Here is a 27,321-nt window from a genome sequence, read left to right as displayed (position 1 = left end):
ACTGCCAAAAGAACATTGGCAAGTCAACGTTTGCTCAGCAGTCCACAATGACATAATTTTGTTCTTATTAGCATGTTGAATTTAGTTTCCGCAAAGGAGTATTCTGAGCCAATGCAGTAAACAACACCCAACTTGCACTCAAAACAAGGTACAACAGAGGCTTAGTATTTGCGACTATCCGAGTCAGATCTGAGAGGTGGGGGTATCCCAACAGTCATCTCTACAGGAGCACGGCTTCATGGAGCCATGAGTTGTAGTAGGAGGTAAGTCATGACCTCGGTTAGTATTTGGCCTTGGACCCTGACAAACAGTGATGGTAGACATTCCATAGCAGCCTTGCCCCCTCACTCAGCCTACTGTTCCCCCTGCTTAAGACGGCAGGCTCCCTCTCCACTAACAATCAGCCCTTTCACTGGCCCACGGCAGCTTTAGCATCTAATGTGCCCTGGAGGTATTCTCAGCACGGGGCCACGCTCAAAATGTGGCTCCTCGTCTTTCCACTTAAACAATTGAGAAACCCATTTTACTGCCTTTCTATTCTCAGACTTCCGTAATATCAGGTTGGGAGTAATCCTGTGTGAATAGCGAAGCAAAGGGATTTATTTCATTAATTCGTTCACAAACAGACATACAAAACAGTAGCAAACAGGCCAGGCCACCTGATGAACATGGTAATAAATTGAGGAATTCAGAGTTCAGTGCCAAAGGGTCAAGGGTTAGTGGATTGAAGACTCACTGGTCAAAAGGGCTCAAAAAATAGACTGAGGGCTAAACAGCTACAGAGAACACTCCTTGAGGTATCTTTGAATAGCCAACACAATAAACAATGCACTCCCACAATATAGTGTGATAGCAAAAAGGGGTTCATATTCCATCCTCCATGTGGTCAACAAAGTATCATATGGAATGGAAAAGATTTTGTGTGTCAGTCACAGCTGCAGGACTGTAGTGCAAGTATTCTTAGCAAAACATGTCTTGAAGCAGGTCACACACAGGTAACCAATAACTACAGCTACAGGCTTACTTTCACATCAAGGCCAGCCAGGTAAACGCTATGGCATAGCATTGGCCTAGTATGCCATTTAGAATCCTCAAGCCAGGCCAAATAGTTTGTCAGGACTTTCATGAAAGAACCTCCGTTTCTTTGGAGTTAGACACACAACTCCCATTAATGTCTTAATGAAGATGCTCAGTTTCTGTCATGCCTGGTGCCAGTGTGGCAGAGAGAGTCGCAGCCCCAGCCTGAAGCCTCAAAAGTCTAGTATCTGCTCTCATTCCATAGGGATATCCCTTTGGAGTAATGGTTAAGATATTGAACTTTCGCGTGGGAGACCCGGGTACGAACCCGGGTGGGGAGGTTCGGATCACCTCCGTTACATTGGTGCCGTGACCCGGATCCGGGCTTCCCCGTAGGAGGAGGTCAAAGGGGGGTGAGAGTGGCGGAGAGAGTCGCAGCCCCAGCCTGAAGCCTCAAAAGTCAAGTATCTGCTCTCATTTCATAGGGATATCCCTTTGGAGTAATGGTTAAGATATTGGACTTTCGCGTGGGAGACCCGGGTACGAACCCGGGTGGGGAGGTTCGGATCACCTCCGTTACACCAGCTCAGTCAAATGTTAATGTATCCATTTTGTGAGTCTGAGAGTGTGCAAATGGTATAGTCCCATTTCTACACTCGGTTAAAGGATTTTTACAGTGTTTATTTTGTCAAGCTTCCCTAATCAACATCCCCCTCAAAGGGATGTTGATTAGGGATGTTGATCAAAGGCTTACGCTTCGGCTTTACCATTTAATTTGAGGCTATGGTTAGCAATTGGCTGCGTGGGCTCCTGACTGTATCTGGCTGAAAATATATGACAGCACATACCATATACAAGAGAATGCCAACTAAGCCAGGGTTAGGCCCACACTGTGCTCTAAATCAGGGGTTCTCTACAGTTCACTTGGCTTGTAGACAAACTGAAAATACACCTTAGTTTTAGATCCGGAATTTTCGAAAAATGTTGACAAATGAGGACACATAGTTAGTAGTCTCTCTTATGGTCCCTGGCACACATCTTTCAAATGGGGGCCCCCGGCAAAATACATATCAATTCGGGGGTCCTCCCTGACATGGAAATGTCTGAGAGGGACATAGTTAGGCCCGTGAATCTCCCACTTCAAAGTTGGAATGAGTTTTTGCCTGGGGGCAACAAAATAAAGGTTGAGGAAAACTTGTGGACAAAATGTCAGCAAAGGCCTCTAGAACAGGTACGGTCTGGACAGTGGACTCTGGAGCTGGTGAGACTCGTGTAATAAAACCACATACTCATCTAGACAGACATTCAGTTGTCAGAACTTGTCACTGACATTTTTAAAGGTGGTATAGTGGCTAGCGACTTCCAATATTTGTTCTGATGACGAGTAACGTTACATACGGTAGTAAAAAGTGGACAGTCACATTAAAATCTAACTTTAACACATCTATGTAGCTTGTAGCCACGTTGCTCTCTAAAACAATTTATGTCTATGTGTTCCAGAGAAAAGCAACTGAATGAAACCAAACGATCCTTTTAAACTTAACATCCTTATAGCCTCGTCACAACGTTCACTTATAGCCTACTTCTCCACCCAGCTTTCCGCTATTGGGAACTTGTGGGGAAATAAAACACGTAAAAATGGGTATTCGGACAACTTCGGAGCCAACTTACCTAAATCGTCCATGATGGCGGGTGAAGTTGTGCAAATATGTTTTCGTTGTCTATTTGGGCCGATTTCAATGTCCCGGATTTATTATCAAAACTTCAGAAGCCTAGCTACTGCTGCTGCTGTGCAAGTTGCTCGGGAGTCAGGAGTAGTCCGTCCAACTCCAGTCAGTGTGAGAGTCCTCCTCCTACTCGCGACCGCGCTGTGGTGTGTGTGTGTGTGTGTGTGTGTGTGTGTATGCAGGGGCGTCACACCAAATTCTGGGCCCTGGGTACATGATTCACTGTGGGCCCCCCATGAATGTTAACTATTGAAAAATAGCAGATATACAAGCTCACAGCGCGGCACTCGCGAGCTTGTGGATCTGCTATTTTTGGAAAAATCGTGAAAATGTGCGCAAGAAACTTATGTTTCTATGTCATGTTAAGGACCCCGAAGATGATATGTATTTGGCCACAGACCCGCATCTTTTTGATTGATTGAAGGCTTTATTAGAAGTTTGCGTAGGAAAAATGTACAGTTTCATGACGGTACAGTTCACTGGTACAAGGTCTACTAAAAGGAGATCCATGAAAAGACTAAGCTTATTTCAACAGGAAACCATTTAAGTATCTCATATAACATTGAATGACAGACAAACAGAACACAGTACTATGCAGTAGATATGTAAAGAAAAGGAAAATAAATAAGAAAACAGTAAGTCTAAACAAACAAAGTATATACAAGGAAGGGGCAGGGGAGGGTAGGGTTGGGCTAGGTTTTTACCAATTGCGAACGGCTGCAGCCTGTAAGTGGTTTTTCAGGGCAATTTTAAAGGATGCTCGTGATCCACACTCCTTTATGGCCTTCGGTAAGGCATTCCACATTTTTGTAGTATAGCAGAAGAACGAGTTAGACCCTTTCTTTGAGTTGACTCTGGGTTGAACGTGATCTGTGGCACTGCCTCTGGTGTTGTAATTATGGACATCCTTAACGTTTATAAAGTATTTTGACAGGTACAAAATATTTAGTTCCAGGGACCCCCCAGAAGCTAAATTTGAGTTACAAATGTTCACTTAAAAATACATATATTCAAAGATTTGCACACATTTTCGCGACTTTTCAAAGTGCCGCGCTGTGAGCTTGTATATCTGCTATTTTTCAATAGCTAAAGTTACTAGGGCCCCTCCACCTTGGGCCCTGGAACTCAGTCCCACTTTCCTACGTACCCCTTGTGACGCCCCTGTGTGCATGGTGTGCACGTGTACTTCACGAGCGCGCGCTTCACAACTCGTTGAGTTACACCCACACTGGTGTCCAGTTCACTTTTTGGAAATGTCTACAAATCATGATAGCAAACATTGTGAAGTTCCCAATAGGTCATGTATGTTAAACAGAAACTTCTGTTTATTTAAATAAATTGACCTGCCAGTACCGCTCCAATACAAAATGTATTTCTACAAAAATGAAACGTAGGCGCTCTAAGAATTTGACGAAATTTGAAAAAAAGCGACCCCTGGAGTCACAGAAATTGATTACTTAGCAACAGACGCACAAACCAGCTGCTGTGTGTGTGTGACCTCTAGCGACCAACGACACAAATGTTAGATTAAAAGAGAAAACATTACCCATTGGTAATAGGCTTTCACAAGAATAATGAGTAACGTTTGTATTAGTACTTTTGGGGGTAAATTTTTTCCCCCCACTTAATTAAAACACTTAATTGCAAAATAAAAAATAAAAGAAACAGACATAAGATGATAATGTATTTATTATAATTATAATTAATACAAAACATACATTATTATTATGAACATAAATAAAATAAGTGGTCGGCCTTTAATTATCAGAAAATGTATTGCAATTATACCTTAAAGTTACAAAATCTTAAAAGCGATGACCAGTGTGCCATTTACCTCATCTTGTGCAAGTTGTGCACGTGTCAACAGATTGGGCCGTTTTCTTTTTAATGGAGATAGCATGTAAATAAAGTTTCCTGATAAATGTCAAAAGTCGACAGCCTTCAACTTCCTCTTCTCCCGTTCGGTGAGAGGCTGTTCGTTGAGGATTTTGCCGTGGAGGCGGTGGTGCTTCCCTATCCCCAACTTAGGAAGCCCTCGGTTCAACCCCTCCAACAACACGCAGGATTTGCAGAGCGCCTGGCTGGAGATGTAGCCACATCGGCCGCAAGTCCCCTGTACGGGCATCTTTACCCCCTCCCTCACCGACAGGTTCTCACCTGAGTGAATGACGTCTATAATGGAGCTAGGCCGCACGGCCTCCAAGTCCTTCAGGAAGGTGCGAGCATGTCCGCGATAGGCGTTAGGCGAGTAGATGCACTCTGTGGAGAAGTAGTCTAACTTTTTGAAGTAAGCGTAGAGCACTATCTCCTTTTCGTAGGCATATTTGAGAGGCTTGCAGCGGGGGATGACGCCCTCGCCCTCGGAGGCTGTAGATATAGCCGTGCAGCGGCGTAAACGTGCAATGTCCCCTCGCAGCACGTTCATCAACACCGTCTCTGCCACGTCGTCAGCATTGTGACCTGTTGTATAAACAGATAGCAGAGTGATCAACTGTTACATTTTTTTTTTTTTTTTTTAAGATTTGTTTTTGGGCTTTTTATGCCTTTATTTGATAGGATAGTAGACTGACAGGAAATGGGGAGAGATGGGGAATGACATGTGGCAAAGGTCAGCCGGACCGGGAATCGAACCGGCGACGCCAGCAGGCATCATAGCCTAGTATATGGTATGCACCTGACCACTAGGCCAGCAGGCGCCCTCAACTGTTACATTTTAACACTCATGGGAAGTTATTGTATTTATGAAAAACAAGATGGGGGCTCCAATTTTATTCACAGCAGCAATAATACGTTTCGACCTTGCAGTCTTTTTGAAGCGGTCAAAGCCGCTTCCAAGGTGTGGCTTTGTCTGTCCCATGTCTGTCCCGTGCATGCAGAATTGAGGATTGGTCAAGCTTCACATGACAATTTGGCCCTCCAGACAAAATCATTCAGAATTCAGAATTCATGAAAATATAGAACTAAAGCACATAGAAAGTATAGATCTAGAAGATAGAATGTATAGATCTAGAACACAGATTTCATAGCTCTAGAACACGTAGAATAAGAATTCACCGCTTCACTTCGAACCGAGGTTCGATTTTTCAAGTAAACGGTCATATTGCTGCTGTGCTGTTAATAAAATTGGAGCATTTTCATGAGTCTGGGCTCAGCAGGAGGATGTGTTTTCTTTGGACGTTATTGTAATGTATTTATCCATAGACCGGCTTCTTTGAGATAATAAACAACTCCTCTCCTTTCACTAAATGTGTGATATAACAGACAAGACAAGACACAAGCACACTAGCAGACAGTTTCCAGTTACCTGTGCATATCTTATCAACTTTTAGCATGATGGCTCCTCGGTCTAGAGCCTGCCTTCTGAACACCCCACAGAAAGTGCAGTTATTCTTCAGTCCGATCTGCTTCACTATAGCATCCATGGTCCAGCCATACAGCTCTTCATAGGACACAATCTTGAGTGGCAGGTCATACTGCTGTTGGTTCCTCTTGACCGTCTCCAAGGAGTCATCTCGGTAGCCCGTGATTCCCTCATCCACTGACAGCAGCAGAAGATTGAGGCCGTAGTTGTATCGCTCGTTCAGCGTCTTCATTACATGTGCTAGCACCGTAGAATCCTTTCCACCGGAGGCACCGATTGCCACGGTTTCCCCAGGATTGAAAAGCTTCGCTGCCAAAATGGTCTGATGCACTTCCTCCTCGAAGGCGCCGAAGAAGCACTCTTTGCATAGCGAGTGGCCGGTCTTTGGACGTTTAAGAGCAGCACGCTTCTCAGAGCAGCTACTACACTGTATTGGCATCTTTACTCTGAAAAAGAAAAGAAAAACAGTTAAATGTATGACAAATACATATTGTACAACAGACAACAAAATGATATTTAAACAAAAACATTAAACAGGTGGTACCTCGGGCTCGGCAGCGTAGATTAGAGGACAGAGTACAGCAACTAGCAATGGGCCTGGTCTTAAGGACGACTTCACCACTTTTCAACCCATATTCATATAATTGCTCCTCGCTCATGTTCATGATAAAGTAGCAAATTTTTTTCTACTCTGTGGGCTGAGTGTCTACCAGTGACATCAATGGGGAATCCAAGCTAATAGAAACTGCAGGCTTTCTATTCTGGAAAAGTTACAATAAGATAATGGAAGCCATTGTTCTCACAATAATAAAAATCTAATTTGTTAAAAAATAAAACTTGTTTAAAAAAATAATCTGCCTAACGATGATCTCACTGGTAGACAGGTTTCTGAACTGCCAACAGCCCTCCTATGAGACACAGACAGAACAGAATATAAACGGTGCCCTTTTTGCCCTTTTATCATGAACATTAGTGAGGGCCAATTATATGAAGATAAGTGGTGAAGTCGTCCTCTATTAGGGGAACAGGGATGTTATTATATCATAGTTATATTATAACTGTCATACTACTACAATAACGTGAAAGACATACACAGGCACAACTCCAGAGGGATATCCCCCCCCCCCCCCCCCTCGTACCACTGTACTATTTGCAAATGCAAACTGTTAATTAAGTATTCAATCAATGAATTAATCAAGTGTCACTCTAGTCAAGATCTTGAGTTAGTGCATTATCAAAACTGACAGAATCAGCCGAGTACACTCCTGTAAATCGTCAAACGTGCAAGTCCCCACTTACCCCCGTGGCTGACTATAGCTAGCTCATTTCTATAAGTTAACTAGTAAAATCTCACAAATACTTACAAAAATGTACACAACGACTGGATTCCGAATAACAACGGGTTGACCAAATGCCCAAGTAATCAGTGAAAGCTCCAAACCATGCGTCTAACTTATGGAAAAGTGTTTACTACCACAACCAATCAACCATGTGTTGTTAGCACATCTTCTGGGACCAAATAAATAAACAGGATGTTACGTCAGCTTCTTAGCCTGCCTTCTTCTGGGCTGGCATAGATTAAAGAAATGTGCATTACTGCCACCTACTGTTCTCTTCATTGGTTCTCAGAGTGGGGTCCGGGGACACTCGGCGGTCCTTGAGGGAGTTCCAGAGGGTCCCCAGCTAAATTAAAGTTTAGGAACAAAATGGACCCTTATGGGTCTGTAAGTTATATTAATATATACATTGGGGTCTCGTCTCGTCTCGTCTCACTCAGAGATAGAAAATACTATTGAATGGGCATTATGGGGGCATGTCCCCATCCCACTACATAATCAGAATTGCACCAAAAAATAGTGTGTATGTTGGTATGCTGGTTTGTCCATCTGTAGCTCCACGTTCAGCAGTTGTTCAATTGTCTAAAAAACATAATACGAAAATCAAGTCAGTCAAGTTACAAGAGGGAAGGGGGGGGGGGGGGTCAGATGCACACACACACACAGACAGAGAGAGAGAGAGAGAGAGAGAGAGAGAGAGAGAGAGAGAGGGGGGGGGGTACAGTAAAGTACAGTAAGGTAAAGTACAGTACAGTACAGTACAGTACAGCAAGGTACAGTAGAGTACAGCAAAGTACAGTACAGTAAGGCAAAGTAGATTACAGTAGAGTACAGTACAGTAAGGTACAGTAGAGTATGGATGGATGGATGTGTATGGATGGATGGATGTGGATGGATGGATGGATGTGGATGGATGGATGGATGGATGTGGATGGATGGATGGATGGATGTGGATGGATGGATGTGGATGGATGGATGGATGTGGATGGATGTGGATGGATGGATGGATGTGGATGGATGGATGGATGGATGGATGGATGGATGGATGTGGATGGATGGATGGATGGATGTGGATGGATGGATGTGGATGGATGGATGGATGTGCATGGATGGATGGATGGATGTGGATGGATGGATGGATGGATGGATGGATGTGGATGGATGGATGGATGGATGGATGTGGATGGATGTGGATGATGGATGGATGGATGGATGGATGTGGATGGATGGATGGATGGATGTGGATGGATGGATGGATGGATGTGGATGGATGGATGGATGGATGGATGTGGATGGATGGATGGATAGATGGATGGATGGATGGATGGATGGATGTGGATGGATGGATGGATGGATGGATGGATGGATGGATGGATGTGGATGGATGTGGGTGGATGGATGGATGGATGGATGTGGATGGATGGATGGATGGATGGATGGATGGATGGATGGATGGATGTGGATGGATGGATGGATGGATGTGGATGGATGGATGGATGGATGTGGATGGATGGATGGATGTGGATGGATGGATGTGGATGGATGGATGGATGGATGGATGGATGGATGTGGATGGATGGATGGATGTGGATGGATGTGGATGGATGGATGGATGTGGGTGGATGGATGGATAGATGGATGGATGTGGATGGATGGATGGATGTGGATGGATGGATGGATGTGGATGGACGGACGGACGGACGGACGGACGGACGGATGGATGTGGATGGATGGATGGATTGCCATTTACACTATTTTGCATTTTGGAAAAAACTGCATATTTAATGTTGAGCTATCCTAAATTTGTATTGCTTAGCTGCCCACTGGACTGTATCCATCTCTGGGAACAGGGGACTTTCGCCTAGGAAAGGGGCCAGGCCCCCGCAGGGGGCTTTTTTCTAGTCATTTTAATTACAAGGGAACCCCAGTTTGACAGTTACTACCAAAACCTCCACCGGCTGTCTGTCTGTCAGTGAGTGAGTGAGTGAGTCCGTCACACTTTTGCCCTGCTCATATCTCCACAACCGTTGCCCCCATCCATGCCAAATTTTGCACACACACTCCTTGACTGCCAAACTACAACCTCCAAGGACCCCCGGAGCCCCAGGGACCCCCAGGTCCCTGGGGGACCCCCAGATGTAAAAAATGACCAAATGTGCAAAAATGACCAAATGACCACCCCAACGGGGCTGCTCACGGGGAATTCCCGGGGACCACCGACTCCTGGTGCTCCAGAACGGATGCAAAAGTGGTGGCGCCCCCAGTGGAGGACCCCCTGCCACTGCAGCGCACATAAAATGCCGTAACTCGGGCTAGGAGCGTCCGGGAGAGCCGGGGCCGGTACCTATTCGTCCGCCAAGGCAACGCGGAGACCCCACCCCTCATTTCTCACATGGCCCTATTCTAGCGCCACCTTCAGGCCGATTTTTAAACACATTTTTGGACACTGCTCCTACAGTTTTTGCCCTAAAATCACAAATATCACTACACAGCATGTCTACACTCATGTCATCAACATGGATCAGGAAGATTTTGGAAAAACACATTTTTGCCCTATTTGTGGAGATAAGCCACCTACGGTCGCTTATCTCCCGATTAGGGAGTCTTACTGGTTTTAATTACAAGGGAACCCCAGTTTGACAGTGACCTCCTTCCTTGTAATTAAAATGATTGCAAATCACTGCTAGAGCAGTACAAATCTTCCCTTAAGGGTAGTCGTCATATATGGCTTGGCTTGACATTAAAAAGTTTGAGAACCACTGACTGCCGTACTTATCCTAGCTACTGAATCAAGTCAGGTGGGCATTTATCACAGAATAACTGTTATCGTTGCTATTGTTTTTAATAAAGCCTTAAAATTCGGTGTGAACATGCACGGTACAGCATTATCAGACTTAATTTTATCTTTCAACTTTCTTTTGTCAGTTGGAACGACGCGGATCCCGACTGGATAGGCAAGGCATACAGGACAGATTTTGTTTTGTAGGCTATTAGTTGCAGCAATTATTGTAGAACTATAAAACTTTAACTGTCAAATGTTTAAGCATGTTCTAATCTAATCATGCATACTTTTTTTTTTCTTTTGCATTTTGAGAAAAAAAAAGAACCAATTTAACGCCGAAGTGCTCGCTCGTCTTTAGGGGGCGTTGTAGGACACGCTTTGGCATAAACAGCAGATAAACAGTCAAAGATGTAGAATAAGAAGTATAAATAGAAGTACGTCACTTCCATAATGTGTTTGATTGTATCACCTGGCGCCAAAGATGAGTGCTGCACACGTCAACACGGTAAACAAAACACACAGGATGAGGTGTAATCTCACAGTCATGTATTCAGGGGCTTCAGGGCTGATAATAACTAGCATTCATTTGTCTTTACTGTACACGTTAGACTTGTCTAAAGTTCTCACACTTTTAAAGAATTGTTTTTCTTATAGCAAACGGTTTTGAATTAGAAATTTGCATTTTATTTTAATAGGATATTGACTCTGCAGGAGTCTTACATTGTGGGCTCAAATAATGTTACACAAACCCCACAGTAGGCAATATATGATTTGAACATGCTTCAACATTTGACATTTATTTTTAAGGCCTAACATTTCTACTATTGCTACCAAAAGACCTAACCTGGCTGTCATTGATTGGCTGCATATTGACATTGGGCAAATTAGGCTTTGTACGCCTCTCACTTATTTCACAGGTGTTGACACTGATACTATGAAGGCTCTGTTCAAGCCACACAGTGGCTTTCAAACTTTTGTTAATTTCCCTTAACTCTGAGGCCCCATTTACACTGGCAGCCAAATCCAGCGTGAATCAGATCTGAGCCACATCCAGATTGGAATCTGATTTGTTAAAATTAGTCTAAGGACTAATGCTGCATTCACACTCTTGTGATATCACATGTGACTCTCCTTGGGGGATGAGGGGGGAGGGCGTTGTCCAATTCATTCCCAATGGAAGTCACAGGCTTCCTACACACAGTAAAGTGATATACCCTCTCCTTTGAGAATGAGGGGGGGGGGGGGGGGGGTGTTGTCCAATTAATTCTCTCAATTTGCAATTTCTGTGCTCTATGGGCTTTTAGCAGGGTTTTACCCTTCAAAGCGTGACTTCGGCACCAGGGGGATGCTGAGTGGGCGGGCCGTGAATAGGGCTGTGAGCACCTCAATGTTATAATGCTTTTTTACGAATTTGGGAAATTGTCTTGGGTAACCGGATATCCATAGTCAGGAAAAATGAGCAGAATACATGTTAAATCTGGGAATAAATTCCATACCAAACAATTTCTTCACCAATGTGTTCGTAAAGGTGTGTAGTAACATTTCTAACAAAGATTGAAATTCAACATCCCTAGGAAAATCTTTGACAGCTAGGGTAATTCTGGGTCTCATTCACTATACTACAACGGAAAGAATTACCTTGCAAGCATTTGTTTTGCACAAAAAACATTCCTTGGGCTAAAAATGGACCCCCATACCACTGTGAAAAGTGATGACACATCACTAAACCATCATTTTCATGGGCTGTTTTTAGCCCAATGAATGTTTTTTTTGTGCAAAACAAATGCTTGCAATGGATTCAGAATAATTACAAACACCTAGTTAGACCCCTCACATCCCACTTAAAGCATATTTTTGGGAGTAATTCTTTCCCTTATAGTATAGTGTATAGTGAGTGAATGAGACCCAGAAATACCCTAGCTGTCAAAGATTTTCCTAGGGATGTTAAATTTCAATCTTTGTTAGATATGTTACTAGACACCTTTACGAACACATTGGTGAAGAAATTGTTTGGTAAGGAATTTATTCCCAGGTTTTTATTAATGTTCCCTGACTATCATGATTTGAACATGCTTAAACATTTGACATTTTGGCTACCAAAAACTAACCTATCATTGCATCAGTCGGGTGTATGTATGGAGAGACTTTAAAACGGTTATGTGGCTGTATTATTTACTTGATTTGTGTGTGTTTTATTCTGTCTAACCTACCAAAGCCACTGATGCGGGTTCAGCAAGAGCTGATTGTCATAAACAGTGACTCGGACTGTGACGAGGAAGGAGAAACTAACGCCTGTGACCAATCGGTCATCATCATGGACACCCAAGTAGAGAAAAGCAAAGGTAACCTAACCTTTCTGTACCTGCGTGAAGTTGGCACCCCATATGATGAAAATATATATAAAAATGGTGTCATTATTTAGTGCTGAATTGTGCTGTAAATGTTATAATTTGTGCTGGTATAATTTTTGAGATATTTCAAGTTATAGTTTTGCTGAGCCTTGCACCCCCAATCTTTTGGCTCCAAATCAGGAAAAAAGGGTCTCATTCTTTAGCCCCTTGACGCCTGAATTAATTTCTAAAAGTACAAAAAAATTAATTCTGTGTGTTTTGGCTATCAAACAGATGTGAAAGAAGATTTCAATTGTCAATTTTAATATAGCACATAAAAAAAACAGAAATTGTAATATGTGTCATATTTGCATCACCAGGCACAATCAGGCATAATCAGTATAGCACAGTTTTTTTTATTGAACTATACAAAAATATATACAAAAAATACAAATATAATAAAAAAAATATATAATATCATATAATATATGTTCCCTCACTTCGGGGAAATTGTAATATGTGTCATATTTGCATCACCAGGCATAATCGGTATAGCACCGTTTTTTTTTATTGAACTTTATAATATATGTTCCCTCACTTCGGGTTTGTATAAATATAAATCGGAGCACTTGGCCGTGACAGACAGTAGGACAGCTGAGAGGGAGACAGTGTAGGAGAGACAGACAGTAGGACAGCTGAGAGGGATCAGTGTAGGAGAGACAGACAGTAGGACAGCTGAGAGAGAGACAGTGTAGGAGAGACAGACAGTATAGGGCAGCTGAGAGGGAGACAGTGTAGGAGAGACAGACAGTAGGACAGCTGAGAGGGAGACAGTGTAGGAGAGACAGACAGTAGGACAGCTGAGAGGGATCAGTGTAGGAGAGACAGACGGTATAGGACAGCTCAGAGGGAGACAGTGCAGGAGAGACAGACAGTAGGACAGCTGAGAGAGAGACAGTGTAGGAGAGACAGACAGTATAGGGCAGCAGCTGAGAGGGATCAGTGTAGGAGAGACAGACAGTAGGACAGCTGAGAGAGAGACAGTGTAGGAGAGACAGACAGTAAGACAGCTGAGAGGGATCAGTGTAGGAGAGACAGACAGTATAGGACAGCTCAGAGGGAGACAGTGCAGGAGAGACAGACAGTAGGACAGCTGAGAGAGAGTGTAGGAGAGACAGACAGTATAGGACAGCTGAGAGAGATCAGTGTAGGAGAGACAGACAGTAGGACAGCTGAGAGAGAGACAGTGTAGGAGAGACAGACAGTATAGGGCAGCTGAGAGGGATCAGTGTAGGAGAGACAGCCAGTAGGACAGCTGAGAGAGAGACAGTGTAGGAGAGACAGACAGTAAGACAGCTGAGAGGGATCAGTGTAAGAGAGAGAGACAGTATAGGACAGCTCAGAGGGAGACAGTGCAGGAGAGACAGACAGTAGGACAGCTGAGAGAGAGAGTGTAGGAGAGACAGACAGTATAGGACAGCTGAGAGGGATCAGTGTAGGAGAGACAGACAGTAGGACAGCTGAGAGAGAGACAGTGTAGGAGAGACAGACAGTAAGACAGCTGAGAGGGATCAGTGTAGGAGAGACAGACAGTATAGGACAGCTCAGAGGGAGACAGTGCAGGAGAGAGAGAGTGTAGGAGAGACAGACAGTATAGGACAGCTGAGAGGGATCAGTGTAGGAGAGACAGACAGTAGGACAGCTGAGAGAGAGACAGTGTAGGAGAGACAGACAGTATAGGGCAGCTGAGAGGGAGACAGTGTAGGAGAGACAGACAGACAGACAGACAGACAGACAGACAGACAGACAGACAGACAGACAGTAGGACAGCTGAGAGGGAGACAGTGTAGGGCAGCTGAGAGGGATCAGTGTAGGAGAGACAGACAGTAGGACAGCTGAGAGAGAGACAGACAGTAAGACAGCTGAGAGGGATCAGTGTAGGAGAGACAGACAGTATAGGACAGCTCAGAGGGATCAGTGTAGGAGAGACAGACAGTAGGGCAGCTGAGAGAGAGACAGTGTAGGACAGACAGACAGACAGACAGACAGACAGACAGACAGACAGACAGACAGACAGACAGACAGACAGTAGGACAGCTGAGAGGGAGACAGTGCAGGAGAGACAGACAGTAGGACAGCTGAGAGAGAGACAGTGTAGGAGAGACAGACAGACAGTAGGACAGCTGAGAGGGAGACAGTGCAGGAGAGACAGACAGTAGGACAGCTGAGAGAGACAGTGTAGGAGAGACAGACAGTATAGGACAGCTGAGAGGGATCAGTGTAGGAGAGACAGACAGTAGGACAGCTGAGAGAGAGACAGTGTAGGAGAGACAGACAGTAGGACAGCTTAGAGAGAGACAGTGTAGGAGAGACAGACAGTAGGACAGCTGAGAGGGATCCGTGTAGGAGAGACAGACAGTATAGGACAGCTTAGAGGGAGAGACAGTGTAGGAGAGACTGACAGTATAGGACAGCTGAGAGGGAGACAGTGTAGGAGAGAAAGACAGTATAGGACAGCTTAGAGGGAGACAGTGTAGGAGAGACAGACAGTATAGGACAGCCGAGAGAGAGACAGTGTAGGAGAGACAGACAGTATAGGACAGCTGAGAGGGAGACAGTGTAAGAGAGACAGACAGTAGGAGAGCTAAGAGGGAGACAGTGTAGGAGAGACAGATAGTAGGACAACTAAGAGGGAGACAGTGTAGGAAAGACAGACAGTAGGGCAGCTGAGAGGGAGACAGTGTAGGAGAGACAGACAGTAGGACAGCAGAGAGAGGGAGTCAGACAATGTTTGTTTCTGCATTCAAACATGGATGCAGTCTTCCTCAGGGGAGTGTGGGAGGATCGCAGGTTCAAACACTGGTTCGGTAAGTCACGTCGAGCAAGGCCGGCACCAGTACCATCACTGCTGTCTTGGTCACTGCTGTCACTGGTTTCTTCCCCTGTTTTGGTTGATAGATTGATTTAATTTATAAATATAGCATAGCAGACATGATCCAAAGGATAAACATGCAATATTTTACACATTTATTTCCAAATTCAATGTTGCACACTTGCTCTGCACATACAGTTACAGTTAGTCATAGTCCATATTTCAGTACCTGCATTTGTTATTGTAATAACAAAAAGGGGGGGGGGGGGGGGGGGGGGGGTGCAGGGTTGGTGGACCATGGGAGAAGGGGGGGACTTGTGATTGTATAAGTGGAAAAACTGTGAGAAAAAAAAGTCCAATATTGTTTGAAAGGAAAATTGAAAGGAAAAAGTTGTTGTTTTTTTTCATTACAGCTGTCATTCATTATTGATTAATGAGCCAAACATCAAATTTACAATCTTATAAGGAAACTTATACTTATATTCTTCAAAACATTTGAAGTATAGGCACAGCAATTGGAATTTCTACAATATTGCATCTCAATACATTACCATTCATCCATTCATTCATTTCATCCCCCTTGTGCCTAGTGCGTCATATTTGCATCATAATAAAATCGGCTCACATCAGGATAATACTTGATGTCACATGTAATCTATTTTGATATATAAGCAGCTGAGAGGTTCACAAAGCTAGAATGTATTTTTATTTTCACCCAACTTACCTCAAAAGGGGTGAATTTTGTCCAAATGAGGAGCTGCTTGTCCATGTGGAGAAAATGTTTGGACTTCCTGGATTGTGAGGCTGTGCAATTCCACCACCGAACACTAGATGGCGACCTAGCATTTTCAATGATCAAACAACACTCCCTGATGACTTATCAACAGTCAGTGATGGGATATGTAGTTCACTTGTGCCTGCAGGTGCCTCCATTTAATATGTATCAAATTTGCACCATTAGGCGTTAAGGGGTTAAGGTGGTTGCACACTGCTGCGTTTTTCGGGCCGAATATCGGAGTGAATTTCGGAGCACGCAAATAAAAAAATCAACCTCACGTTATGTCAGTCACGTTTGCACACTGCCGCCCGTTTCGCGCACCACTCGGTCCCTTGCTCTCTCTATCTCTCTCTCTCTCCTTGCCCTGAAAAACGCATTTCGCAACGAAAAACGCAGCAGTGTGCAACCAGCTTTAGTGCTGGATGTGCTCTAATTTGTGCCGTTGAAATCATCAATTTTTTATATATATTTATATATATATATAAATATTTATATGGTTATGAATGAGCAGATTTAGCAGCATTACAGTGGTATGGCCAGCAGAGGGCGATAGAGATAATGGTAGAACATAGGAGCAGAACAGTGGTGATATGTGGAATAACTCAAAAGTGATACCAGCACAAATTATAAAACTTACGGCACAATTCAGCACAAATTCAGCACTAAAGAATGACACCATTTTTATATACGTTTTCATCATATGGGGTGCCAACTTCACAGAGGTGCTTTCTGTCCTGCAGTTGTTTGTTGATTTATGTACAGTATACACACGCAGAAATGTGTGCATGCGCGTGGTGGGGCATCGACATTACTAAATAGAGGGGGAGACTAAAACATGGAAATGCTTGAGAACCACTGCTGTAAGGAAGTGTTTGTTTAGCTTTTCCAGCGCAGGCTCAAAAGGTGGTGGATGAAGACCTGGTCATAACCTTCTCCCAGCGCGCTGACGTTCTGCCCCATGCGCGCTACGACTGTCCTGTTAACCCCTTCCAGTGAGTATTACATTACTGAGTGCTGCCTCATGCTTCCAGTGAGTGGACTAAACTCTGGTCCTCTGCATTGATCGATTACTTTATTGTAAACGGCACATGGTACAGTCAGACATTATATTAAGGCTAAAAGGATAACGCAATAACGTCCTGGAGATTGGTTTCCATTGCGGTCCCATGTATGGCCATGGATGGCTTTTCAGGCCTGTATGGAAAGCAGTGATAACACATCCTTTAATGGAAGCTTGTCAGAGCACCATGTCGGCATTCTTTAGCTCCTCCTCACCCTGAGTAACTGTTCTGTCCATACATTTGTCCTCAGGCCTACAAACGAGAAGAAGGTTCCCATTAACAACAACGTCCTCATATGTGAGCAGTGTTACTGTTTCATCTGTGACAAACTAGCTTCTCAGGTGGGTGGAATTCTTTTTTTTTTTTTTTCTTCCCGATTCCGACCATAATATGTGCATCAGTCGATGCTAAGTACCGATTTGATACCAGTGTGTAATTTACTGGTCCATTTGGTTCCATTTGTACACTCTCAGAGTTGAGGGTGTCCTTGAAATTCAAAGATGTGAGAAACTCTAGGAATAAATGCCAAAAAAGCTATTGATAATTGTTTAAGTACAGCTACAAGTTAGTAAAATAATAATGCAGATAGTACAGTAGAGTATCGACTGAACCATTCAAAATATTACTGTAAGTGAAATATGGGATAAATTGTGTGGCATCGGATTGGCATAGACTGGCATACTCACCGATGGCAACATTTTGGGCATCTTTTTCGATACTGGTATCGGAACAACTCTAGTTCACGGTTGGTCTCACAGTAGCCAGACAATTACTCTACTTGTTACACCCTATGTTCTTACCCTCCTCTTTTCCTCCTACATCAAAGATTTACAAAACTATTGAGAATGAGTACTTTTTCATGCCAAAGTACATTTTGAATTCCAGACTTTTATTTCTTGTAAACTTGTTTGTGTTGATTCTTTTACTTAAAGGTGTGATGTCATGTCACGCACCAACGTAGGTCACGTGGTCTCTCTGTAAACGTTCTGAAACAGGCAGAGAGCAGAGCGAGAGGCAGCAGGACCTCGCACTGACCAGGAAATTGAGGAAGTGGCCTCAACTTAAAATGCATTTTAATCGTAATTCTGCACATCTAAAATAGATGTACCCAATTGAATATCCTAGTTACATCGATATCATCCACATGAACTAGTCATAGTTCATGCTTATTCAATATAATGATCAAAATCGCTGTGAGAACACCGTACAGCACCATATTTGTCACGGTCAGCGAGCACCACCACCATATTATGTCCGTCTTTAGCTCCCTCCGCCCCGGCTGGATTCCAGCCTTCAACCGCCCAGCAGCGGGGGTGCTAATCCACCCACCACCACAGCGAATTTTATCATTTCAACAAATAAGACAAACTAACTACTGTACTTGACATGAACAACGTTGCTAAAACTAAGATATCTGAGAGGTAATATACAGTATTTCTTTATATGCACAGACTTTTTCCTGTAAGGCGACTTCCTGGTTTTTCAAATAGTGCAGGCAAGGGGAGACGGACCGACCAACAGTACAGTACATACAGTGAAGTACAGTAGAGTCGCGCCGTGACGTCATCAACAATATTAGCCAACGAGATAGCCTGATTTATCTTTTTTTTTTTTCATACCAGCTTCAAGTAAATCAGTGAGTACTTCTTCCTTCACTGATGCTGTGGTTACGGTGAACTCAATCCAGCTGCTTGTCTTGTGTTTCCAGTGTGTATGGTGGACGGTCAGAGAGGCCTGTCACTGCAACAGCCATAGGAGTGACTACTGGAAGGGTCTCAGAGACGCCCCACTCCTGGGGTCCCTGAAAGCCTTTAACATCACCCCGTCGGAGATGGACGCTCACCTCCGAGACGCCGGTCTGTGCAGTTCTAGTCACACGTAGGGTTGGGATCCTACATTGAGGAACATAAATGGGTTCCATCACATTTGAAACTTTTCCGAAACTTGTTACTTCGATCACACATTAGAATACTAGTGGTTCTTGAACTTAAAAATGTCAAGGACCACCGGGGTTACAAATGGAACAAAATGGGTCTTTTTGGTTCCATTTGTACCCTCAGTTACAGACTTCTGACGGTCCGGAATCGGACCATCAGAGTTAAGTGGGAATCGTTAAAATCCTATAGGATCCCAACCCTAGTACACACGCAAACCCACATCACCATGATTAACCCTTCCATTTTGTTCTGGTCATTTTTGACCCGTTTTCCATTTTAAATAGGTAAAAAAAGTACCCTTGACATTTATTTATTGGAAGGCGGCTTCATGATATCCTCAGAAACAACTAATTTAACACAGCAAAATTAATTGTCGTCATTTTAGTTAATTCTTGGGGTCTGTATAAAAAAGTGACACTTGACAAAGCAGACAAAGGGTGGCTTCTTTTTCACTGTTTCACAAATCGCACATTAGGACTTAACCATCCATATAGTAGGGTAGATCAGAGCACCCGAACAACATGTTTTCGAAACCTGTTTTTTTTAAGACCCTTTATGGTGTCTAGTTATGATTTCTTCATGAAAAGAAACCCCAGTTTTGTTGGGTCCATTTTTAGCCCAAGTCATGTTTTTCCTGCAAAACAAAAGCTTGCAATGGATTCAGAATCATGAAAAAAAAACCTAGTTAGACCCCTCACATTAAACACTAACACTACTTAAAGAAGATTATTTGGGGTGTCTTTTTTTCCTGTATAGTAAGTGAATGGGTAGGTGCAAGAAATCATTAAAAAATAATTATCTTTTTTTTTTTCTTCTTTTTTTCCCCTTTTTCAGTCGTAAGATTTAATTGTGCTTTATTCCATGGTTTGTGTAGGGGTGATGTTGGAGAGCTTCAAAGAAGATCTGACACAAAAGTACTTAATCTTCTTGATGGGACAGCCCTCAACAGCACAGCAACATGTGTTCATCTATGAGTGAGTATGAAGTGTTCTTTTTGGGTTGAAATGGCAAGTATTGTTTCCTGGAATAACCTGACCAAACGTCCTAGTGGCTTCTTGCCATTGTGGTCCTATATATTCAATTCATCAACATGGCATAGAAAGTTTACAAATAAATAATGCATGTCATGAACAAATATAGACACTATGTACAAAGGAAAAACTGCAGCAGTGAATGACCCTAGCTTTGATGGGAATTTGCATTAACCCCCCCCTGTAGTCTCCTGATTTGTTTTAATTAAAAGATTTTGAAAGAGACTGGTATTGCACACCCTTTAAAGGAGTCATCCTGACCAAAACACATATAGGGTTAAATCTGCCTTTTATCATACCCCTTCATACCTGCTTTAGTTGATTTTTTTCATAGCTGCCCCTGTTGCTAGATTTCAGCTGCCCCTGTTGCTAGATTTTGCGGGCTCTCATAACTAACACAGTGGATTGTCCTTAGGCTAGTTTGACAAGTAAGGATGCCTTTGAGGTCAAAACAGCGGTGTGGTTGGTCTCAGGATGTCCAATAAAAAAAATACTAACTTTGAAGCTAAAGAAATAACCGCACCAGCCTAAGGACAATCCATTGTGTTAGTTATGAGAGAGCCCGCAAAATCTAGCAACAGGGGCAGCTATGAAAAAAATCGACTAAAGCAGGTGAAAAGGGGTATGATAAAAGGCAGATTTAACCCTATATGTGTTTTGGTCTGGATGACTCCTTTAATCAGGGCATTCCACATTTTGGTAGTAGTAGAATGAGGATTTTCCCATATTTGTATTAAATTTGGGTCTTGAGTTGTACCAGATCCTGGTTGCTCCCTCTAGTGTTGTGGCTGTCACTGTAGAGACACAATCTGTCATCACAATCATTCCCTAGCTTGCATGGGATTGGGGCTGCAACTTACGATTATGTTCTTGGCGAATAGTTAATAAAGAGGCCTGTTTTTCTATTTTCTTGATACATTTTCTGTTATTTGTAAATGATCAACTGAATTGATTAGTTTGATCAAAGGCAAACTACAGAATGTGAGTACATTAATGATGACCACTGACAGATTGTGTATGATTTTGTGTGAACCGTCTGTCATTAGAATCTATGCATACAGTACATGACTTGAATACAATGTAACGTCGCTTCTGCTTGAAAAGCTTAATAGAGATGATTACAAAACTTAACAACGTATGCCCTATTATGATTTAGCCATTTGAAAATGGCTAATCAACAAGCTATACAAAATCATGGCATTTATTTGTTGTTGCAGTTACACGCCGGTCTACGAGTGTGTTTGGACGTTCCTAGATAAAGCCGACAGCCAAGAAGACAAGGCAGCTGCTGTCATGAGGCTGGGAGCGGCCAAGGATTTCATGGCACACTCCCAACCAACCCATCGGTTGGGATCATTCAGAGACTGCGGACAAGCGCCCCCTATGCTTCCGTGCCCAAATAGGGATTTGACAAGCGCTGGCGGTAGCGGTGTGGACCATGCGTTCAAAGAGTTAAGAGGACATTAAAGTTTCAGAACTGCAATTTTATGAAAGTCAAAGCTTGTAGATAATTGCCCCCTGCATGTCAAGGGGGTCCTGGACATGCAAAGTTTAGAACCACTGCTTTAAAGGCCATCAATTGGCTTCAACAAAGTTCATTTATCGTAATCGAGGCAAAAGGTTGAAACGTGACCCTGATTTGAAGTCTTATCACCCAGACGTTGTGATCCTCAATAGTCAGGGACCCACAGGCCCAAAAGCTCAAGGAATAGGGTTGAACCTGTGATGTCATGCCATACTTTTTATTTCTGTTTTATCTATTGTATCTATTTTGGTCCTTAAGGGCCCACAGAATGAGAGGTCTGCTCTCCCGGTAACATCGTGAAAAAAACGTATGTCCATTTGTATATATTCACTGTCCCATCGACTTCACTATACAGGAAAAGAAGATGTGTGCAGTGGATCCAGAATCATGAAGAACCCCTAGTTGACCCCTCACATACTTAAAGCTATACTGTGTAGATTGCTAAACTAGTGGTCAGTAGCGGTATTGCTTTTTTCGGCCGTTTTTCGCCCGGAGTAGTCGCGGACCACCGCCGCGGACCACCGCGACGATACGAATCCGTGGAGGGGATTGCCAGGATTTGGGGATTAAGAGGTTAAGAATCCTTCAGATCCTTCACCATGGTAAACACTGTAGCTGAGGGAAGCTACTTCCTGAAGATACAGGCAGATATGCCTGTGATTGGCCGGTAGTGTACCATGTGTTTATGATCCGCAATATGATTGGCCAACGTATACACAACGTATACAGATGATGCAGATGACGTCATTTTGCAGCGAAATTCTCCCCCCCTCACGGCTCATAGAAAACATATAAAGAGAAGGCTTTAAAAGCTGAAATTAACGGAGTGGGGGTTCTAAAACTTTAGCGATTTAACAGTTAGGACAATTTTAAGATTTGTTTTATAAAAAAAGTTACATGGTATAACTTTAAAGAAGCTTCTTTCCTTTTGAAAATATTTTTCTGTGAAGTCGACATCGCCGTCAATTATCCTGCATATTTCACGGCTAAATTATTACATTGACCCAAAAGTAATCTCTCGAGACAGCCTCAGAGTCGCTACGAGACAGACCGATAGGTGTCGCCCTTTCTTTGACAATGGGTTCCCAGATTGACCCAAAAGTAACACAACACATGATAGTTGCATTTTTTTCGCGATGTTTCCGGCAGAGCAGACTTCTCATACTGTGGACCTTAGTGACCAAACTAATGGATTAAACAGAAATAAAAAGTACGGCATGACATCGCAGGTCATCTCACATTTTGGGTGACTGGGTCTCCGGCTACAACCTGAGCCTACCGACACCTACTGTACAGCAGGTCCACGTACAGTCTTTGTGACATTTATTTTATAGTTGATGTAATTATCTTGTCTCCTTCCCTGTGTGCAGGATGTCCATCTCTCCCTGTCCCAAGGCTAGTGTGACGACAGCCCAAGCCTTGCTGTTAGAAAGGTAGGCGCCCTCCCAGAAACCTTTCTCACGCCTAGCATTTCTAAGCTAAAGCCCAGGGCTTGTATTCTATCGACCTATGATTTGTACTTATATATTTTTTTGCCAGACCCATGAAATGGGTAGGCCTACATAAGCAAATGTCGGTCTGTCTGTCCGGGTTTTCTATATAAAGGGTATATATGATGATGACATGATGATGACATGCCTACAAAAGGCATGATGTCATAAATGATGATGACAGACAGGGGGTTGGCAGAACCGGGGTCTGGCACAACCAGGTTGACCTGGTCTAGTTTAATTAACCTTTCGCTAAGCTCCCTTATTATTAGTAGCTCTAAAGTGATAGATTTGATTACAATAAATTTGCCCCCATTGATTCCGTATATCCGGAATCAATGGGGGTCATTTACTCAAGTCTCCATGGCATGAGTAATCAATAGAAAAAGACATTTTGGGGGTGAACTACTCCTTTAACCTCTATGGAAGTGTTGCCACTCCGACAATAAGAACTCAAGTCACTGTCAGAGTGGCGACATTTCGGATTGGAGAGAGCCCCCCATTGGTTTCCTAGCCTCGTAAACCAGACTCTTCCTGCCTCGAACAGAAGATGGGAGGAGTCAGTTTACTAGGCTATTGGTTTCCACCCTACAGAGACGATAATGACCTGACTGGGACGATGGCCTAAAACAAAGATTTTCAGTCGTGACATTCGTGACATGCTTTGGTCCCTAGTAGAGTGTGACAATGCCCAGGCCAACACACAACCTTTGATCTTAGTTCTTCTGATGATTTATTTGTCGTTAATGTTCTTGTCTTTTGTGTGTCTTATTGTGCTTTCCCAGGGCACTAAGGTCAGTCCAGCGACGGATGATCCTGGCAGACTTTAGCCCAGAATTCACTGAGAAGCTGCGGGAGTTCCACATTCTACACATCCCTGATTTACCTGGACTGGAGAAGTGGAGGTGGGTTCGTTATGCCGTTTTCCTGCCAAAATGATATGCATTTGAAATATATTCGCTCTAAAAATAAAATATAATTATATAGTATAGTTTATTTTTTTTGCAGACCTACAAGCTCACAGCTCAAGTGTTTACATTATTGTAACGCTATATTTAATAACACTTTTTTCCGGGGACCCTCTGGCCTGGGACCCCCTCAAGGACCCCTGGGTGCCCCCGGACCCCACTTAAAGAAGTGGCATTCCTAAAATCTGTCCTCACAAGTCTATTAATACATGTGTGTGCTTGCTGTAGGGTGCTTGTGCGTCCTTGGAACGTTGCGCTCCTTGTGTCAATTCTGAGGGGGCAGAATGGATGCAAGAAGATTGTGGAAGACTTGCCTGTGATCCTCCTGCGAGTGCAGCACCTGCAGAACCAGCACAGGTATACAGTAGGCCTTTTTCTAGAGCGCTGCCGTGTAGCTGCAGTTTCGTCATGCGTACGCGGTGCTACTTGACACCACAGTTGCCGCACTGAGAAATCGGTCTATACACAATGGATACTTGTTGAGAAATAAACCCAGACATCCTGAAGGGGTTTATTTCTGAACATTGACGGGCTCGCCATCTATTATCCTGCTTATTACACGGCTGCTTAAAGAAACTAGAAAATATTGTTCCTTCGAAACAATTGTGCGCTCGCTTCAAGCCAGAAAACAATGGCTATAAAAGTACAAAATGTCAAGATCGCAGGCAGTGCTCTCTTTGACGTTACTGACGTCAAAGATTGGTCCATTTTGTTCCAAAAATGTGTTGTGCAAAAGTTGACCCGCTGGTGGCGCTATAACAGGCCAATGTAAGAAGGGTGGTATCTGTTCCCTGACCTATTGGGAATGTGCTTGCAAGATTTCACGCACATTGCAGGCTGTGTTCATGATTTGAGGTGTTTTTTGGCTTTGGCCACTTTATCGCTGCTTGCAGCTATATATATTTTTTTTTTTGTGTGTGTGCACTTCATAGTTACATTAGATAAAGGTCCTTAGATTGTGTGTAGAATGTTTCATGCAAATTGCCCAAAAAATCCTAACGGGTTTAAGCGTTTCACAAACTGCTCAAAATGATTTAGCGCCCCTTTTTGGCCAATTGGAGTAAGATTGGTTTTTAGTGATATTTGGACTAACACTCTACATCTTTGCCAAATGCCATGAACATGTTACTTTGCATGTATGATTTAGAGGCAGAAGAATAATTTGCATAAAACTGCAATATTCATTGAATTATTAAAAAAGCATATTTCAATTTAAAAAAAGAAATCCGATCTGACAGATCTTTAGATATTGGTCCAAAGTTCATGTAAAAAAAGTTTTGTGGACGTGACGCGAAAATTCCAGAATAAAAGCGGGTTTAAGCGTTTTACAAACTGCTCAAAATGGCGGAAAATCTAAGGGCGGAGCTTACTTAACAAAGACACAGATGTCTTCCGCTTGAGTCAGAGCACGCGTGTAAGCAAGTTGCATGTCTTCAAACGAAACGAGGCATGACTTATGCCCGTTTAAAGTTTGAATTTTCAAACGCTTTGTATAGCGCCCCCCTTTGGCCGATTGGAATAAAATTGGTTTCAGTGATACTTTGACTAACCCTCTACATCTTTGCCAAATGCCATGAACGTGTAACTTTGCATGTATGATTTAGAGGCCGAAGAATAATTTGCATAAAACGGCAATATCGATTGAATTATTAAAACATTATATTTCACTTTAAAGGAAATCCGACCAGACAGTTTGACCGTATTGGTCCAAAGTTCATGTGAAAAAAGTTGTGTGCCTAACGCAAAAATCCCAGGAGGAGATAGATTTTTACAGTTTTTCATATAATTCAAAATTCTGGTGGATCTAAAGGTCAGAGGTTAAAAGTCAAGAGCGCAAAAGTTGTTCGGCATGAGGAGACACATACGTGTATACAGGTTTCATGGCTGTACCTCAAACAGAGCATGAGCTCTATCTGTTCAAAGTTCGCACTTTCTAAGGCTTCCTACAGCGCCACCATTTGGCCGATTGCTGTAAAAAATAATAATAGCACACTTCGCCACTGTAAGCTGAACACATTGATGTTTTTATTTTCATTTTCTGTCTAAGTATGTAGGAGTAGAAAGGAACCGAAGTTTTGAGGAGAACTGTTGACTGACTGACTGCCTGCCTGATAGATACATAATGACAATATCTAAAGTGTGCTCGCCTTAGAGGCGAGCCCACAATTATTACATTGACCCAAAAGTAACACAACAAATTATAAAGTTGCATATTTAAGCAATAACAATCATTCTTCCATAAATGTATAGACTCCTCCCTGCTAGGGCCTTGACTGTATTACTATGCATATAGGGACATTTACCAAGGCAGAACTGACAAAGTGAAGATCACAGTGCGTCTTCACCGGACGTGTGACTCTTGAAGTCAAAGACCTTTCCTGCCATGTTGCTTGTGGCCACACTGATACCCCAAACTACAATGTATGTGCTGCTATAACCTGTGTGACGTTAATCTGTGTTGCATGTCCTCGTGTCTGATAATGCTGAATGCCTGTGTAACAGTTGTTGTACGCATGTCCTCAGGTATCGGGAGTTGTGTTGCTACCTGCCAGACGTGTTGTGTCATAGAGCACATGGATCCCAGGACGTGCTGACAAGGTTTTTACACATCTAATTTAAAACCATTTAGGCCTAGGATTATTGACTGCTTTAACTATTGATTCTCTAAGTGTCTTTTGAATCCTTCCGAGACTTTTTGAAAAAACGTATGTTTCTATGTCAGCAATCTGGCCAGCCATCGTCAAAGAAAAGGTCCTTTTCACTTAACTGGAGCTCAGTTGGCCTGTTCTTGAGAGACTACTATGTCAGTGGTTCTCAAACCTTTTCATGTGAAGGACCCCCACAATGATATTTATGTGGCCACGGACCCCCATCTCAAAATATCTAGGTCCAGGGACCACCCAGAAGCAAAATTTGAGTTACAAACGTTTGCTTTGAAAATACATATTTCACATTTTGTTTTTCAAAAATAGCAGATCTACAAGCTCGCAGCGCGCTCTGTGAGCTTGTATATCTGCTATTTTTCACTGGTTAAAGCATTCAATAATTTTAGGCCTAAATGGGTTAAAACCATTTTATCTGAGGGCAGAGGGTAACGGGCCCTAG

General features: G+C 43.1%; 2 protein-coding genes across 3 annotated transcripts in view; both read right to left on the bottom strand.

The window, feature by feature from the left end:
- Positions 1-2,832, bottom strand: part of pxnb (paxillin b) — a 35,153-nt gene extending 32,321 nt beyond the window's left edge. For both annotated transcript variants that reach the window (XM_080739324.1, XM_080739325.1), the window contains exon 1: positions 2,689-2,832. In XM_080739324.1, the coding sequence (XP_080595450.1) occupies positions 2,689-2,701 (13 nt within the window). In that variant the 5' untranslated portion in view covers positions 2,702-2,832. The remainder of the gene's footprint in view (positions 1-2,688) is intronic.
- Positions 2,833-4,569: 1,737 nt separating this feature from the next.
- Positions 4,570-7,587, bottom strand: ctu1 (cytosolic thiouridylase subunit 1 homolog (S. pombe)). Its single transcript, XM_080739177.1, has 3 exons — positions 7,470-7,587; positions 6,049-6,551; positions 4,570-5,204 (listed from the first exon to the last, which is right to left on the bottom strand). Exons 2-3 carry the CDS (start codon positions 6,542-6,544, stop codon positions 4,669-4,671), a joined length of 1,032 nt encoding a protein of 343 aa, XP_080595303.1. The 5' UTR covers positions 6,545-6,551; positions 7,470-7,587; the 3' UTR covers positions 4,570-4,668.
- Between the last annotated feature and the right edge of the window lie 19,734 nt (positions 7,588-27,321).

Source organism: Nannobrachium achirus (genome assembly GCF_963921795.1).
Source record: "Nannobrachium achirus genome assembly, chromosome: 12".
In the NCBI taxonomy this organism is placed as follows: Eukaryota; Metazoa; Chordata; class Actinopteri; order Myctophiformes; family Myctophidae; genus Nannobrachium; species Nannobrachium achirus.
This window is presented reverse-complemented; position numbering and strand designations above follow the sequence as displayed.